General features: G+C 46.0%; 6 protein-coding genes across 6 annotated transcripts; 4 read left to right on the top strand and 2 right to left on the bottom strand.

Annotated features, from left to right (window-relative positions):
- Positions 1 to 903, bottom strand: ColSpa_12335 (putative aminotransferase; the record flags this gene model as incomplete). The annotated part of the gene is made up of 1 exon (XM_049278547.1): positions 1 to 903. One exon carries the CDS (start codon positions 901 to 903, stop codon positions 1 to 3), a length of 903 nt encoding a protein of 300 aa, XP_049134504.1.
- On the bottom strand, positions 904 to 1,395 carry ColSpa_12334 (putative aminotransferase; the record flags this gene model as incomplete). Its single annotated transcript, XM_049278546.1, has 2 exons — positions 904 to 1,282; positions 1,379 to 1,395. The coding sequence occupies 2 exons, from the start codon at positions 1,393 to 1,395 to the stop codon at positions 904 to 906; spliced, it is 396 nt and encodes a 131-aa protein (XP_049134503.1).
- A 1,741-nt stretch (positions 1,396 to 3,136) lies between these two features.
- ColSpa_12333 (general amino acid permease AGP2) lies at positions 3,137 to 3,917 on the top strand (the record flags this gene model as incomplete). The annotated part of the gene is given in 2 exon segments (XM_049278545.1): positions 3,137 to 3,248; positions 3,265 to 3,917. 2 exon segments carry the CDS (start codon positions 3,137 to 3,139, stop codon positions 3,915 to 3,917), a joined length of 765 nt encoding a protein of 254 aa, XP_049134502.1.
- Positions 3,918 to 10,558: 6,641 nt separating this feature from the next.
- On the top strand, positions 10,559 to 11,322 carry ColSpa_12332 (multidomain esterase; the record flags this gene model as incomplete). Its single annotated transcript, XM_049278544.1, has 2 exons — positions 10,559 to 10,631; positions 10,697 to 11,322. 2 exons carry the CDS (start codon positions 10,559 to 10,561, stop codon positions 11,320 to 11,322), a joined length of 699 nt encoding a protein of 232 aa, XP_049134501.1.
- Positions 11,323 to 12,460: 1,138 nt separating this feature from the next.
- Positions 12,461 to 13,797, top strand: ColSpa_12331 (uncharacterized protein; the record flags this gene model as incomplete). Its single annotated transcript, XM_049278543.1, has 2 exons — positions 12,461 to 12,876; positions 12,957 to 13,797. 2 exons carry the CDS (start codon positions 12,461 to 12,463, stop codon positions 13,795 to 13,797), a joined length of 1,257 nt encoding a protein of 418 aa, XP_049134500.1.
- A 1,433-nt stretch (positions 13,798 to 15,230) lies between these two features.
- Positions 15,231 to 15,613, top strand: ColSpa_12330 (uncharacterized protein; the record flags this gene model as incomplete). The annotated part of the gene is made up of 2 exons (XM_049278542.1): positions 15,231 to 15,333; positions 15,468 to 15,613. The coding sequence occupies 2 exons, from the start codon at positions 15,231 to 15,233 to the stop codon at positions 15,611 to 15,613; spliced, it is 249 nt and encodes an 82-aa protein (XP_049134499.1).
- Positions 15,614 to 17,131: the final 1,518 nt, after the last annotated feature.

Genomic DNA, 17,131 nt, shown 5'->3' with positions numbered 1-17,131 from the left:
TCATGGACGAATCAAAGTTCCATCAGACTGCAAGTACGGCTTATCAACCTCTTCAACTGCTTTTCGTAACCTCTGGACAACTTCTCGGATATCCATCTCCGTCACAATAAATGGTGGGGTTATCGCAACGGAGTCAATCTTCCATGTCCCTGGGAAGCCCATGTTTTTCAGTACAAGAACACACTGTGATTCAACAGCCTCGTCAACGACCCGGTAAGAGAAGTTATCGTCCTCGGAGACGGGTGTGCGCGTGGCCGGATTTCGCATGAACTCTATGGCCCAAAGCTGTCCGCGACCTCGAATGTTACCCGTAAGTGGGTGTTGACCGAGCTCTTCGTGCAGGAGCTGGCCTAAGAGCTGGCCCTGCAGCCGGACATTGGATAGAAGGTCTCGGTCCTGAATGATTCTCCGCACGGCTAGAGCCGCGGAGCAGGCAGTTGGATGAGCTTGGAAGGTGTGCCCTCCTGCCAGAGCTCCCTGCGGCGTTGCGATGGTGTCAAAGATGTGCTGGTGAACGAGAACCCCGGAGACGGGGATGAAACCACCTCCGAGAGATTTCCCGATCATTTGTATGTCAGGACCTTGAATCCCCTCCTGCTGCCATGGGTGAAGGGTTCCGGTTCTGCCCATGCCGCAGAGGACTTCGTCGAGAACCAACAGAGCGCCGTACTTATCGCAGATCTCTCGCACAGCTTGAAAATAGCCCTCGACTGCGGGAACCGAAGCCAGCGTCGAACCTGCCACCGTCTCAGCGACGAATGCGGCGACCGTGTCCGGACCAAGACGCTGAAACTCGGCTTCGATCTGGTTAACTAACCGCTTCAGGTAGGTTTTATCCGACTCTCCATCGAACTTCCCACGATACACGCAGCAAGCATCAACAAATGACACATTCTTGGACATCTAGTGTTGGTAAGTTTTAAGGCGTCCCTCATAGCCAGTGATGCTAAGCGCGCCGAGCGTGTTGCCGTGGTAGCTCTGCTCGCGGGCAATGAAGTTGATGCGGCGCGGCTCCCTTTTGGCGGCCCAGTTCTGCGTCACCAGCTTGATCATGGATTCAGTTGCCTCGCTGCCGGAGCCAAGGAAGATGGCCTTGCTCAGGCCGCCCGGATGGCCATCGAGAATGTGCACGGCCAGCTCTTCCGTGGTATTCTCGCAAAAACCGTCGCCCGAGAAGAGGTGGCCGACATTGCTAAGCTGCTGGGTGGCGGCTTTGTTCACCTCGGGCACGCCATGGCCGAGACATGCAACATCGGGGCCTTTTGCGGCGTCGATAATAGTTCTGCCGTCAAAGTGTCAAGATTGTGCCAACTGCAGACACAACGCGTAAAGGCCCTTTCGAAAATGAGTGGTGGAAGATGCTGGAATTTTTTAGAACAAATCATCGAGGGCCATGATGATGTCGGTAAGGGTGTTATCGATGTATTTCTTGAAGCTTGGGCGTGTTCAGACGACATGTATTAATGAAAACGATGGTGTTCATATGCGGCACAATGCTTCAGTCTGGAACTATTCGAGTGTAAGTAATGAACTGAAATACAAATAAAACCAGCAATTATCAGATAGACTTGAGCGATCAATAGGCAGAACATCCGTCATCAAATGTTTCGTCTCCTTTGTGTACTGATCCTAGATATCGATTTTAGCCCTTGGGGTTTGTGGAATCTAGCACCATTCTCACCAGTTGGTTATTGTCCATGTGCCACTATGGGGACCCAGTTATCAGAATTGTCTTATCGCCAAAGGTCGAATTTAACGAAGTAGTTAACCAATCAGAAAATGCCCGTCAGAGCCGCCCGTCTAAGCTCCTGGTCTTGATGGGACTTTGGGCTTCGGGCGGACAGGCTATCCCGATTGAACAGCTATCTCGGCCATGTCAAAGATTGCGGAGCTGATGATTAGGACGTCCATTCGGTAGATTGTATTATGATAGAGAAAAGTTAATCACTGAATTATTGACGAAGGTGTTTTATCGTAGTGAATTGAAACCCACTTATCGTAGCACGAGCAAGGGACCTCAGACTGTCTAGGATACCTTGGATAGATAAGAAACTATCCTACGAATAGCATCGACGCGATATAACAGTGTATCTGAGCAAAATGATTGGAATGTTTGACTTCGTAGGAAGGCTTGCAAAAGAACAAATATAGATGGTCAAACCTCTGCTCAAACCTCTATCATCGCAGCTCTTTCCTTTCGCTCTCGCTGGTTTGCCCAATTGGCTTACTACATAGCCTTTTCATTGCCAACTGCATGTTAAGCACGTCAATTTACCGGTGTATCGTCAATCCTGTCTTCAAGTCAAGGCAATTATGGACAAGGTGCCAGCCAAACAAGGCTCAGCAGTCGACTTGGGGAATGGCGAGGTTCAGAGCGGCCATGTCGACTCCTCTGACCACACCCGCCGAAGATTGAAGCCTCGGCACATTCAATTAATAGGTGTTGCAGGTACTATCGGTAGAGCGGACGGAAACTTCCACCTCCTCTTTTGATTAGAAAGGGGTTTGTCACTGACAAAATTCATGGAATTAGTTTATTCGTCAACAACGGTAAGGGATTATTAAGTGGCGGGCCAGGCAGTCTTTTCATTGCATACATGATATGGTAAGTGTTCCTTCTATTTTCTCCAGTTTGAATACGATAACATTGACATTGGTTCGTGAAGGTGTCCTGTGGTGCTTTCCATTTCCCTATGCATGTCTGAAATGGCGACTTTTTGCCTGTTTCTTCGCCTTTCATCCGATTTGCAGGCCGATTTGTCGACGAGTCTTTTGGAGTTGCAGCTGGATATAATTTCTTTCTGTTCCAAACGTCATTGTGTAAGCACTCTCTCCCCCATCATGTATTCGCGGTATTCGTCGTTTCGACATCGGATGTTTCTTCGTTGTAACTAACATATCAACGAAATACCATCCGAAATCACTGTTTGCAACGTTGTCATACGCTACTGGACAGAGGCTATCCCTATTTGGGCTGTTTGCCTCGCCTTTCTGTCACTCTACACCATCCTCAATTTCGTCGCTGTCAAGTTCTTTGGCAAAGCTGAGTTTTGACTTTCCATTGGAAAAGTTATCCTAATTGTGGGCTTAATATCCTACGCATTCATTGTCATGGTTGGCGGAAACCCGCGATAAGATGCCTTCGGTTTTCGTTACTGGTACGACCCCGGCGCATCCAAAGAACTCTATTGAGAGGGCAGCCTCGGTCGTTTTCTTGGCTTTTGTATTGTCTTATACAAGCTGCTTTCGTCATTGCTGGCCCAGAATACGTCTCAATGACTGCAGGAGAAGCTGAGAACCCCAGAGCAGTTTTGCCTCGGACATATAAGTCTATCCTCTGGCGGCTAACCGCCTTTTTCGTTCTTGGGTCTCTCGCTGTCGGCATTGTCGTGCCCTCAAACGACTCTAATTTACAAGAAGCATACTCCAACAGCAAGGGGGGTGCGGCTGGGTCTCCGTATGTTCAATCAATGGACATCCTCGGCATTCCTATCCTGCCGCACATTGTGAACGCCTTAAATTTGACTTCTGCCTTCAGTGCAAGAAACAGCACGACCTACTGCGCGACGCGTACGCTGTACGGTATGGCGCTTGAAGGCAAGGCGCCCCGCTTTTTGGCGAGGTGCAACAAGGCCGGCGTCCCTTGCTATTCCGTTGCGGTGGTTTTGTGCTTCGGCGGTCTTTCCTTCCTGCAGGTCTCTGACTCAGTCGCTGTGGTCCTCAACTGGTTCAGTTCGCTGGTTACTGCTTCTCAGCTGATCAATTTCTGTGTTATTGCATTTACCTTCACGCGCTTCATGAAAGCATGCAAAGCACAAGGGATCTCCCGGGATTCACCACTATACAAGGCACCATTTCAACCTTGTAGACTTGCGTTTAGTCTCCAGTCTTGGTCCTCAATCATTGTACCGTACTGAGGTCCAATGTTGACACCATTAAGCCCGTCCAGTGCGTAACTAAATTAAGCAATTCGTTAAATATAGTACTTCTTTCAGCTAAGTCGATCCAAAGGCTTATCTATTAAACAATAGAAAGCATCCATCCCCGTGGATGCAATACCTCTCGCCAATCAACCATTTGTCAGCCAGTCTAAGTTACCAGAGTTCCTCAAGAACGGTTAAAGCTCGCCTATACCTGTAAAGATGTCTAGCATCCGCAATAGACTTCATCTCGAGTTACGTTCATTGAGCTCGAGTCTCACCGGTCACTGTGCGTAGCACATGCGCTAGGCTCGGGGTATGCACAACCAATGGATCTAATTCGTTTTCGATGGCACTGCGGGTGCTAAAACTGGCTATGCTGTATGCAGCGTCGCGTTGAAGTGGCTTCATGGATCATTATGAATCATACCTCATCAGCGACTTTAGGGGCATCCAATTGGTAGATGCTCTGCATCATAGTGGGGCTTGCTCCGAAAGCGCTGCCTCTTAGCCTTAAAAGGTTTGGCGTGGTTTCTTTGATACACCAAGACGCTCTATGGCCCCTTAAACCATCGCCAATCGACCAAACGAACCTAAGTTATCAAGTAACGTGGCTGTATGCCAGCTCAACAGCCGTGCTGGTCACAGAAAACTTATAAAAGATAGAAGTGCAATCCGTCCCATGCCACTCAGACAATTGTAAAACCATCAACGCCTAAGGAGAACCACAGACTCAAGCACAACCCATTTCCAAACAACGCTCCTTTCAATCGATTGGTATGCTGGTGATGACAACAACTACGACCCTAACCACAACTACGCCGCCTTCAACGCTACCAATGAGCTTATCACCGAGCCCGGAAATCAACTCTACAACCATCTCTCTGAAGGAGCCAATCGACCCTCTTCACGCGACCATGCATTCGTTTACACCTGGGCAATGCCTCTTCTGTCCTAAACCATCACCAAACTTCGGCGAGAGTGTAATACACATGCAAAAGTCACACGGCTTATTTATTCCATATCAACAACATCTAGTCGTCGATCTTGAGACACTCTTCAAATATTTGCACCTCGTTATCTTTGAATATCGAGAATGCATACAATGCGGAACAGAGAGGGCTACTGTACAAGCTGTACAGCAACATATGACTGGAAAAGGTCACTGCAAATTTGATATATCACAACAAGATTCGGAATTTTCCGAGTTTTACGATTTCTCTGAGCCAGAGGACGATGCAAAGAGTCTGGTTGAGGGCGATGGGGTTGAGAAGAATCAAGAGGAGACAGTGAACAGCTCGAACCGAAAGCCGCTGCTTGTTGATGAAGATTCGATTCGTTTACCTTCAGGTAAAATTATATCGAGGCAGTCATCAGTAAACGTGGGGCCATCATCCACTCAGATGCGCCGCCGACCTCGGACCATGGTTTCACAACTAGAAGATTCTCTGGTAGAACCTGTCGATGGGGAAGGTTTGCAGACAGAGAGCCTTGACTTGGATAAACGCGACGAACGACTTTTGTCAAAGAGGGAGAAACGAGAAAGGGCATTGGCAACACATCAGCTAGCCAACATGAGTGTGAAAGACCGAAGCGCCTTGGCAACCCTGCCAACATCTCAGCAGCGCTCAATATTAGCAGCACAACACAGACAGGAGGAAAAGGACCAAAAAGAAGAGAGACGAAGGCAGGGCAGAATTGATCGGAAAGGTAATAAGAACTTGTATGCATATTGGGCCACTGAAACGCCCGTGTACTTATGTGGGTAGATGGGTAGATGGAAGAATAGGCCAGTTCAACCAACCTAAGATTTGCATCATGAACAATGATCTCCATGTCTTTCCCTTAGTGAGCCGGTGGATGGTGCAAATATATTTCTGTCAGACTAAGCTTCGAGCGCCGCCCTCCATACTTACCGATGATTGGGAGGCCTCGTACCCCTTATATCATACTTGTTTTCATCAACTCTTTCCAAGTAAACAATCACCTTAGCCAGTTTCTGAATAGTAACGACACTCCATTCTTCTTTCTGAACTTTCACGGCTTACAGGAATAGGGATTATGCTCGCCCGTCCCCTTCACCAGAGAGGAAGAGTGGCACAAGTTGATAAAAGGATATGATTTCTATATCCCCTACATGCTCGAAGAGAGAAAGAATCATTATGCTGATATATAACTGAAACATTCACCTTCCAGCGCGACATATCAGAACAACTAGACGGTGCTGAAGGAGTAATAGCAGTGGGTTGGTGACATGGCGTTGGAACTCTAAGCCGGTCTTCAGTGGCATCTACCTACGTGGATATTCCATGGCGATTCCTTCATTCATGTATACCGCGTTAGAGAGATATTTTCTGTAAAGTCTGCCCCCTACCCATATATGCATGTTGTGCTGCCTGGATGATAAATGAATCCTCTATAACAGACAGATCTTCATTCACTAGACTTCAACGCCTGGTTTCATGGCAACGGACATATCAGTCTGTTGAGCACTTTCTGCAAATATCATAGTAGACGTTGCTGTAATTTATGTGTGTGTTTTTTGGAATCAGTTCCTACGCACAAGTCAATTGTTACCCTTTCCTTCAACACTTCTAAACGTTGAAGTCTTAGCGAGGCCCCAGAAGTTCTTCAGCACACGCTTTTGGGACAACATTTGCCATTCCAATGAATCTTTCTCAAGATTTTAACTGAGAGTTCAGATAAACATAGTATCCTTTGATAATGAAATGTTGAGGTTAGGTTGAATGTGATATGTTGACATGAAATATCCATTTCCTATATCAGGCTTGACAAAAACACTGGCAAGTAAAAATCTCAAAACTAATCTACTTGTTACATAGAAGACTACTGACCATCGGCACGGGCATTTGAAGCTTAACCTTATTAATGGAGCAAGCTTGTTACTAAATGTTAGCTTAACAATGACCTAATGCTCTCCAATCTCTCGAAATGGGCTGATAGCTATTATAGAAGAGAAGTAACAGCTAGAAGTAAATTCAACCCAACATAGTATAATATATCAAACTTTGATTTAGACTCCATAAAGACGCAATCTATAATTTTTTAAATACCATTACTGTAGCTAGATTAATATAGCGGCAAGTTCTCTGGATCAAATAAATACGAGGGACTGATCTGCCGATTATTTGGGCAGTGTGGTACTGACGAAATGAAATGACATCCCATTCGTTTTCCAAAGTCTTTTCCAAGTCGAGCGACTACAATTGTACGTAAGGTAGCCTCTTGTCGCTAAGAATCAAGGCAAAAGTGATCTACGTTACGAGACGATCGTATGCACAGATGTAGTAGCAGTGCCAAATGCAGTGGAGTACAACAGTGAACTCAACGCAAGTGATCCTAAGCAAGATACTAATTTGTTCAAAACCAGAAATAATAAACATAATGTCAACAATTCTTGGTCTCACTTACCTATTTTAATCCATTCCTTGGCGCCTGCGCGTGTCAAACTTTACTGGTTGGGTTGTCGCTGTTTTGATTGCCTACTAGCTCATGGCTCTCCATTGTAGACCAAGTCGGGCCCAGTAAGAGAGCCTCGAGGAACAGTAACGCATGGGTTGTGAAAGTTTACCAAGACTTCACATAAGGCTATACATATAGACTCATCCACCAACGACAGCCGGTTTGCATGCGGTAGCCAACATCACACGTTAATAAGAGTCTGGCTGAGCCTCATTTTCTATTGACAAACAGACTACATCGCAGGAACGCAAGTATTTAAAGGAGGCCATTTCCGAATGTTAATGCATAACCTCTATCTAAGATAACCACTAGTTACCTCAAACTTTATTACCGCGCAGGATTATCTGGCACCACATATCCCAATGGCTGCAGTCAACAATCTCACAAGTTCAGTTCCAAATATGTACATCCAAACCTTCGCTATCAGCATTCTTTCGACCTTGAGTCTTGCTGCTATAGCATCTGCTAAGGTAAGTTATCAATACTTTACCTTTTCCTATCTTCCAAGCCATCCACAGATTCTTGCATCTATTAGAGATAAAACTGGCACCTGGCTAGCAAAGATTTTCCCTCCTCTGGTGCCTTAAGCAATAAATCCGTTCCTTCCCCTTGCACTTACCCGGCTCTTACAGATCAGTCTTATCGAGTTTGGTTGCTGACTCTTTTCTAGTGCAAGAGCAGCAGCGGCTCCACGACGGACTGCTGCTGGAGAGACCAGGACGCGTGTGCTAAGCAAAAAGGTGGTACAGGTGGCGCCAACTCTGTAGATCAATTATTATTGTACAGGCAGCCACTTCTTTAGGATAACTTGCTGTTCGTTTTGAGAAGGTTCACTGATCAAATATCGCAGTGTAATGGAGTTGGACGAGCTGGAACATTTATCCCTGGCACAGAGGCGGCAAATTTTTGCCAGAATAACGGTGTTACGCTGGAAGAGTGCGATGCCGACTGTTGCTCTATTTCTAAAAATGTCGGAATCAATTGTCTCTAAGGACAGTATTCATAGGTCCCAAGAATACAAACTTTTGCTGTTGGTTGCTCAAATTAGCTCGGCCGTTTCGAGTGACTAACAGACATTCTCACAACATAGTTAAATTTAAAGAGCTTCCGTACAGGTTAGAACCCCAGCATGTATATTTCTCCTCATGATTGGGATTAAGTAGTTAAAAGAAAGTCTTAGTTGTTTCCTACAGATATCTTTTCGTGAACATATGTTCTCGGAAGAGATAGTGGCCCAGGTAGCTGAGCCAGCTACTTATCACACGACTCGTGTTACTCAGTAACATATAAGAGACGACTCTTTGTCTTGTACATAGTTTCTAGGAAACCCACCTTCTACCTCTAATAGTGCAGATCAAGGTTTTCAACACACGTCTTTCTCAATCTTTCCATTCTAAGTATATGTTTATTGAATGGAACATACATTATGTCTCGGACGTATCCTACATGTAGATTAGATAGATACAGTTTTGCTCTTTGTAATCAATGGAGTTTCTTCAAGGACTCAGCTAAGTGTAGCCCTATGCGTCTGTGGTCAACGAATGGAACCGAGACATGGCCGCAGAGCATTGAGCGGAATTTCTTACATGGATAAAGCTCTGGTAGAATAGCTCTCAGGCATGTTGATTAACAAACGAAACCTCTCTAAGTGCTCCGAATATTAGACAAGGTTTGTGAATGCAAGTGGAAGCATTCTCTATAACAATGCCAATACTGCGATTATTTTGACAAACTGCACAGGCGTTTCTCTTCTATCCCAACTTACATGCACGTGATTCAATCCCCTTGGATCATTCAACGTTGTTCTGTCCAATCAAATATAGGTGAAAGTTTCTACTAGTGTACTGTTTTGTTCCTGCGCCCAAGCCATTAGAGAACGCCTCTTGATCGGAACTTTATCATTCAAGCGTAGATTCTCAGGCACGCATCAAATATTGTCTGAAGTAGTCCACACAGTGTTTGAAGTGACGAAGAATCATTAAAATGATCTTTCTCTTCTCTATAGCTACTTTATGGAAGTTTTTGAGAACAAGTTCGTGAGGCCTCAGTTGAGCAAATATTATTTTTGGGAATCAAGGGGGTTTGACTAGGTATTAGTGGTATTTGTTTAGCTAGCAAATGTTTGTCTCATCTTTAATCGGGCCATAGCGCCTACTTCACACGTGTCTATGGACGTTAGTGATGACTTATGTTATGGCTCAACGTAGTACACCAATTTGCCGGGCTTGAACCCATGGCACTAAAGCTCTTGGCTAGACTGTTGCATGTTCCTAAACTGTGGTAAATATCACAATATTCTGACAACATTAGTCCACCAGAATTCGTCTGTAAACAATAACAGTCCTTAGCGACTTAAAGGTTTCTCACTTTTCATTAACAGGCATATAGTCGTTCTTTCTATCGACAAAAGAGATCTACTAAAGTAGTAAGCAAGACCCTGCTCCGTTATATATGCATCTTTCTAATATTCTCGGCGTGTGTGACATGCTGCTCATGTCAGAGAATGGGAGGTCGTAACAAGTACCGCACGAACCAACCGCTTGGCTTTCTTGGCATTGTCCCGCTAACAATGAGTTCGCGATACGAGCTGCTCGGATAGTAACGCGATTCAGAGTGGATGAGGAATGCCCCTCACCCAATGAATAGCCTAGCGGTTTCAAAAGGGACTTTTGCCTAAAGTGACAAATATTTGAAAGCAGTAGAGATGAATCAAGAAAGCAGAAAGAAAACTTATTCAATATAATCTGAACAATTCTGCCGTTGACATGTCGCTCGAAGGAAGCATGTGTTAAGGCTCAGACTGGTGGAATTACTCCCCGGCGTCGATCCATGGCTGTATGCCGAGGCGACCTTGCGTTGAAGCTTCAGACTGGTGGATTAAATTCACTAGAGCGGAGAGTAACAATATAACTCAACAGAAACAAATCAGAACTGAAGCCTCCGTATCACTGCATAGTAGAGTCAAATTTGCCGACAAGACACAATAGCCGGATGGCAAGAAAGAGGTGTTTATGGGCTACTTGTACTATTTTTATTGAATTCTATAAAGAATATCAGATTCTCCTACCATCTTCTGCTATGGACTATTGTTGTTCTTGTTCTACTCATTCTAAACAGCACTCTTCCAAAAGCCCAAGGCGCCAACTGGATCCGAGATGCAGCTTTCCAAGATTCTGCTTTACTTCGGCTTGGCGGTTTCCGTCGTTGCCCAAACCAAGATCAAAATCAGTAAGTCCTAGTTCCAATGGCTTTCGAAAACTCCTAGCTGACATTGGTTACTTGTGTACTTTTAGTGCCGCTAGGTGATTCTATCACGGAGATTACATGCTGGAGAGCGTTGGTCTGGGATATGTTGGTCAAAGAGAACCTTGCCAGCAAGGTGGACTTCGTTGGCACCATGAGCAACAACCCAGCCAGCTGCCGGGCTCACTTAGGCTCGTTCGACCTCAATCACGAAGGCCACTCTGGCTGGCTGTCCATCAACATAGCGAACCAGTATATTCAGGGCTGGCTCAGCACATTCAAGCCGGATATTGTTCAGTTCATGCTCGGCACAAATGACGTCTCGAACGGCCGGGCGACGAACGATATTGTTGCCTCTTACACTAAGATTATTGGACTGATGAGGCAGTCCAACCCTCGGATGAAGATTATTGTCGATCAACTGATTCCCCTCTCGTACAACATGAACGGAGTCAATGCTGTCAACGCGCAGATCCCGAACTGGGCCCGTTCTCAGAACTCTACCAATTCCCCCATTCTGCTCGCCGACTGCTCCACGGCTGCTGGCTATACGCTTGCCATGAACAAACAGGATGGCGTGCACCCCAACGAGCAAGGCGATCAGTTCATTGCGAATAAAGTTGGACCATTACTGATCAAACATATCAAGGATCTTGTCAAGGAGCGAGGGCTGTAGTAAAGTCTTGATTCCAGCTGGGTCGAACTGGGCGGACTGGGAGTTTAAATAGCTCAAGGCTTCTGTACTTCAATCTCATTTTGCAATTGGACTTGAATTAGGAAAGTCTTCTCCAAACTTTGACAGTCCTATGCAGGTACAGGCTGAAGTGATAGAGGCAACAGAGATTATGGGGGGAGTGTTTGAGAAGAAAAACCCCTTTCTCGGACGACTAGCTCAGTGCTTAATGACAGGACTGTCACGGTCGGGAATATGATGTCGTCGAGTGCCCTTTGAAAGCAATTAATAGGCATACAGTGGGATTTTTGATATGACACTATGTTTGCCAATCTTGTTCATGTAGTTAAACTATCGTAAGTGACAGAAATACCCCAGACCTAACATACCTGTTTGGGGAAGTGGTAAGCATCGCCATTTCTTCAGGACCATTCCGCAAACCAGAGCAGGGAGGTTCTCGTTTCGGCAGTAGCGCAAAAGAAGGTTTAGCCGCGGTTACTGAACCCGATGCGCGATGTACCCCGCTACACACACCGCGCTCCTGCCGACACATGAACTATACATCACCAGGTTCGCTGCTATTCCAAGCAGTGTGAGGTGTGATTGCTGGAAGCAAGAGCAAGGGGACTAGCATGATTCACAAGAAACCAGATCGATCAACGCCTTTGCAAATAAGATCAGAATCACACGTGCTGCGTTCAATGAAATCCTCAAAAATACAGCAATGATGAACAAAATACCAACAACAAAACTCATGAAAAACATAGGCTTTCATGAATGATACAGATAGCAATAACAATATCCCCATAGAAAACTCACTGAACACACTTGAGCTGGATCAACTCTCTCATCTTCGGTTCGGCACCATGGTCGGCATCGGCGCTGGCGCCCAAGGGGGCCACAGAGCACGGACCGTTTTCATCCGGCAGCTTCTTACCCCTCACCTGTGTGCACTAGGCGACGACCCACTAGATTAGTTAGTCGCCGACATCCCACCCCGGGCCTAATCGTCTCAACTTGTTGACAAAAGACGTTGGCCAGCCGTTCGACGAATTGCTTGTAGCCTGATAGGACTTCTGCCGCCGGTAACTCGCCTTCAGAACCACACTCGCAGTCAGCACTTCGGAGCTTGTGCTACATCATGGACCCGGTCACAATAACAACCAGTGCTTTGGCTGTGGGTGGCTTTGCCCTCAAGTCCTGCATGGCGCTCCATGGGATGATACGCAGCTTTCAAAGCCAGAACAAGGACGCCCGAGCTCTCAAAGCAGAAGTCAGCGATTTGACTGGGGTCTTGAGCTCCTTGCTAGAGACTATGGCTAATCATCCAAACCTGGACTTCCACTCCCTCGAGCGACCGCTCCAACGCTGCGGCAATGCGTGCGATGAGTATAGCAGAATCATCGCTCGATGTATGAAACATTCGAATGAAACATCACGTTCAAGTGTGCGGGACTGGGTTACGCAGAAATATCTCCAGGGAGACATCAACGACTTTAGAGCTATGCTAGCCGCACACAAGTCCACTATTAACATTGCTCTCGCAAATGCAAACCTGTAAGTGAATTTAGATTAACACCCTCGCGGGGGCTACTTGTCTCTCTTCGGGCCTTCTACTTACACTGCAACTGTTGTAGACGTATTGCCGCTATATCACCCGAGGTCCTCATAGACTACAAGGACATGATCTCCGACACTACAACCGACCTGAACAATCACCTAAAAGACGTACAAGAGAAAATTGATCGTCTCAAAGCCGGAGATATCACAGCTATCGATGATGTCGCTATGGAGTGGCAAGCAATTCTTGAGGAAAAGGAGACCACCCAGCAAGGTCTCAAGATGTGTGCTCAGCTGTCTGCTCAGATCATGCAACTTGAATCGTCATCAAAGGAGCATGCTCAGTTCTCAAGACGTCCATCGGCACACAAACACATCAAAACTGGTCTAAGCGAAGTCAAGGGGCCTCTCCTGTCTCTCGTGGCTCGCTTGCAGACCCACGAGGCTCAGATTAGCAGCCAGATGGAGGCCATGTCTTTGGAGGAGGTGCTATCCGAACCGGTCAGCACACAATTAGCACGGCTCCAGCAAACAAAGGATAGCATTAGCCAGTGCATTAAAGTTGTGTCCGAAGCCGGAGAGCTTGCCAATGAGCGAAGTAACGTCTTTGAAGATATCACACTGGCAGACAATAGTTACGCATTTTCAGTCTCCACAGTCAATGATCTGGTAACAGCCAGGCAACTCAACCTCAAAGGACGCTCGCGACACTTTGGCGGACAGGTAACAGACGAAACTGTGCAAAAGTCTATTGAAGCTTTGACGCAGCTAGATGCAGAGTATATAAGGTCTTCAAATGGCACGCAAAGTCAACAGCACGACCCATCAGTCTGTGACCTGGAAGACCCGAGTAGTGCCAAGGAATTCTTTGATCGTTTTGGACCTGGAATTACACTGACAGCTAACAAGCTGGATTGATGAGCGAAGAGTTCTTGACCATAGATCACTGCATTCGAAGACAGGGTGATAACAGATGCGTTCATCAGATCTTCAACTTAAAAAATGATAAACTTGAAAACCCATTATATCCAGATTGGGTTAAATCTTTCTGTCTAGGGTTTCCAGGCCAGTTTTTCTATGGGATCAGTTTCATCAGATGACGTTATAGAATCTTCAAAGGTTACCAGGTGCAGGCATGTTAGTTGTTACTAGATGTGAGGAAATCGCTGATATCTAGATCCTATATACGCATTTCCTGACAAAATTCTTGCGGTCAGATATCTTTCTCAGGTCTCATTGACATGAAACTTTGGAATACTGCATCACTAACTGCCTTATAACATCTTTTTTGCAGATTGTATTCGTTAACATTATCTAGTAGCGCAGCATGCTTCTTGCCTTGGTTCTCTCCGTTACCAAGACCATCAACACGATCACAGATATCATCGTCACTCTGGATAGCATTGCTGTTTAGTCACTTCTCAGAGTCTATGCGACTATGTGCTGAGATTCCTATGTCGTTGCTGTTGTAGATCTCGCGGTTCGAAATTATTCTCTTCTAAAACGTGTGCATGCTGTATTTTAAATAGAATCATAATCATAATCAGTCTTAATAGTGTCCACAAAATTTGTTGTTCCTTGGGAAAGCAAGTGTGACCAAGGGTACAAATTCCCCCCTCCCTTTCTCATCAACCTTGCATTTTATAAGCATCTTTTGTCAAGCGACACTCTCCTCTTCATCTCCTCAATGAGACAATCACGATAAGTCGGCCCGCCCCTAACACTCAATCTATATCAGCCTATTGACTGCTTTTCGGCATAGATGTAATCGGAATCGTAAGGCAATTGTTCCACACAGGACTCGGGGTATCTAGGATGCCGCCGGCATGGTTTTGCGCATTGACGTCTGAAGATGTGCTCGGGGACAGCCCGTAAAGAGGATCACCCCGATGTTACCGAGGTACACACTACACTATTGATGACTTTCAAAATTGTTATCATTGGTTGTTGTGGGTCAAGTAAGGGTCGGGAAAGTCCCGCTGAAGCCAAGCCTCCGACAGATCTCCCGATCGGGAGCATCTTCCGTCCTGTGTCCCTAGCCGCAAATCCATCCAGGGGCAGAGGACAATTTCACATCACGCAATTATACACTAGATTGGGCACTTTGGACGGCTTTGGACACAAATGAGGAATCGTGCAAGCTGATCGGCAATGCCGTTAGCTGGTAAGCCTCAGTGGATCATGAATCGCGTTGGATGTCTTGATACAACTGTAGGACTTAAACATGTCCCTCTCCTTATATTGCAAGATTATTTGCTGGCTCCTTTCGTCCTTCGCACAACTTTTCGTCGTTCGTTCTACCCATGAGGCGGTCCATTCCTTTGACTCTGTGAATCAATTGTCTATTCACTATGCTTTTCAAGTCAACGCTCGCACTGTCTCTCGCCTTTACGGCAGATGCATTTGCGGTCCGACGTGGCGCAAACGGCTGGTCTGCACCGACCGTTGATGACCGTAAGTCACACTCAAAATGCATTGATGCTGTGCTCATTGCTGACAGGCATCAGGCCGCAGCCCGTGTCCCATGGTTAACGCTCTCGCCAACCATGGGTATCTGGCTCGCAGCGGGCTAAATGTTTCCCTTGCAGACCTCATCACTGGTTTCACCGCCGCTGTCAACTTAGATCCTGCTGCAACCACTCTGGTTGGACAAAAAGCTCTTCTCACATCCACCACTGGAAATAACTCCACGTTCAACCTAGACGATCTCAATGCCCACGGGAGTAAGCCGTAATGTTTTTCCTTACTTGACAGCTTTGAGCTGACAGCACCGCATCAGTCATCGAGCACGACGGCAGTCTAAGCCGCAATGACATCTATTTCGGCGATAATCACTCTTTCAATAGAAGTATTTGGGACTCTGTCGCGTCTCATTTCTCCAACTCGACCATCTCAATTTCTACAGCAGCAAGAGCTAGAGTGGCACGTCTTCAGGCTGCTGCCGCTGCCAACCCAGAATTCAACTTGACAGCCGATGGTGCTCAATTCAGCTTCATCGAGACTGCTCTCTATCTTTCTATATTTGGAAATCTGGATGATGGTAATGCTAGGACTGAATGGGTTAGAGTCCTCTTTGGTAAGCGTCTAATTTTCTTGTATAGGCAATCTAGCTCACAACTTGCAGAGGAAGAGCGTCTTCCTTTCGAAGAGGGTTTTTCTAGGTCGGCTTCAGCAATTACTGCCACAGGAATCCTTGGCTTGGTTAGCAAGGTTGCAGCAGCAAGCGTGTAACTGTCATCGCTTGATACACAATATTACGATGAGGACCTGGGGCTGGGTTAACGGTTCCATGACCTTGGCTTAACCCTAATACTTCACAAGTCAGAATCATCACAGGCGGGGTATCTATAAGTTAGGATGCCAACCAGTCCTACGCACACATAGTGCGAACCAATTGCTATCTTACGGAAATGCTTCGCCTGTTTGTTTAAGTCTGGAACTGCATCAAATTGCTGTTTGCCATTGGGAAAGAGAGTTTCTGAGTGAGTTGCCTTAAATTGTGACTGCCTTTCCGTTTGAGCCTGGATGGCGTTCCGTTCTGCTCCCGGCCTTGCCACGCGTTGATCAGACTGTTGCCATTTTATGTATTCTTTATTGTAGAAAAAGCCAACCCAGACTAGAAAGGAACTTGCGGGTCATATCCGTACAACTTACTTTGCCAACACTTTTTCCTTGCCGGAACTTTAGTCGACCACCCAGAAACACTGATATTGTGGCTTTTTGCTAAATATTGTAAGATTGTTTGAACAAGAAAGCCAAATTCATGGGTGTTTTACCACGAAGAGATCACGGACGAATCTTCTACTACCCTTAATTAGTGATCTTTCTGCATATCTTCGATCTGTTCTTACTCGTCCCTTCTGATGGAAGCAAGGTTACGTTCTCTGCTATGACTAGTTTTCTGTAGCGTACCAGGAGATTAAGAATAACTCTAAGTCCATCTTTTCTTACGTAGTTGGACCGAGTCTATCGCGTAAGAGAAACCTTTCCCCACGGTCGAACTGGGATGATGCCCTGGAGAGCCAGGAGATTGCCCAGTGTGGCACGATCTAGAACATTCTTCTTTTGGCCTATCATCTTTAGTTTTTAGATTTGAATCTGTACTGTAATTTCAATCAAAGCACGTGAAGAGGCTATATACAGACATAAGAAAGTAACCTATACGACAATAGGGAACACATAACAAACAAACAAAAGATCATCAGCCGCGTTCTACGTCTGTGGTTTCAGTATCACCTACCAAAACTTTAGT

Source organism: Colletotrichum spaethianum (genome assembly GCF_022836535.1).
Source record: "Colletotrichum spaethianum MAFF 239500 DNA, contig61, whole genome shotgun sequence".
NCBI classification, from domain to species: domain Eukaryota; kingdom Fungi; phylum Ascomycota; class Sordariomycetes; order Glomerellales; family Glomerellaceae; genus Colletotrichum; species Colletotrichum spaethianum.
Note: the sequence above shows the minus strand (reverse complement) of the source record. Positions and strands in the feature narration are given on the sequence as shown.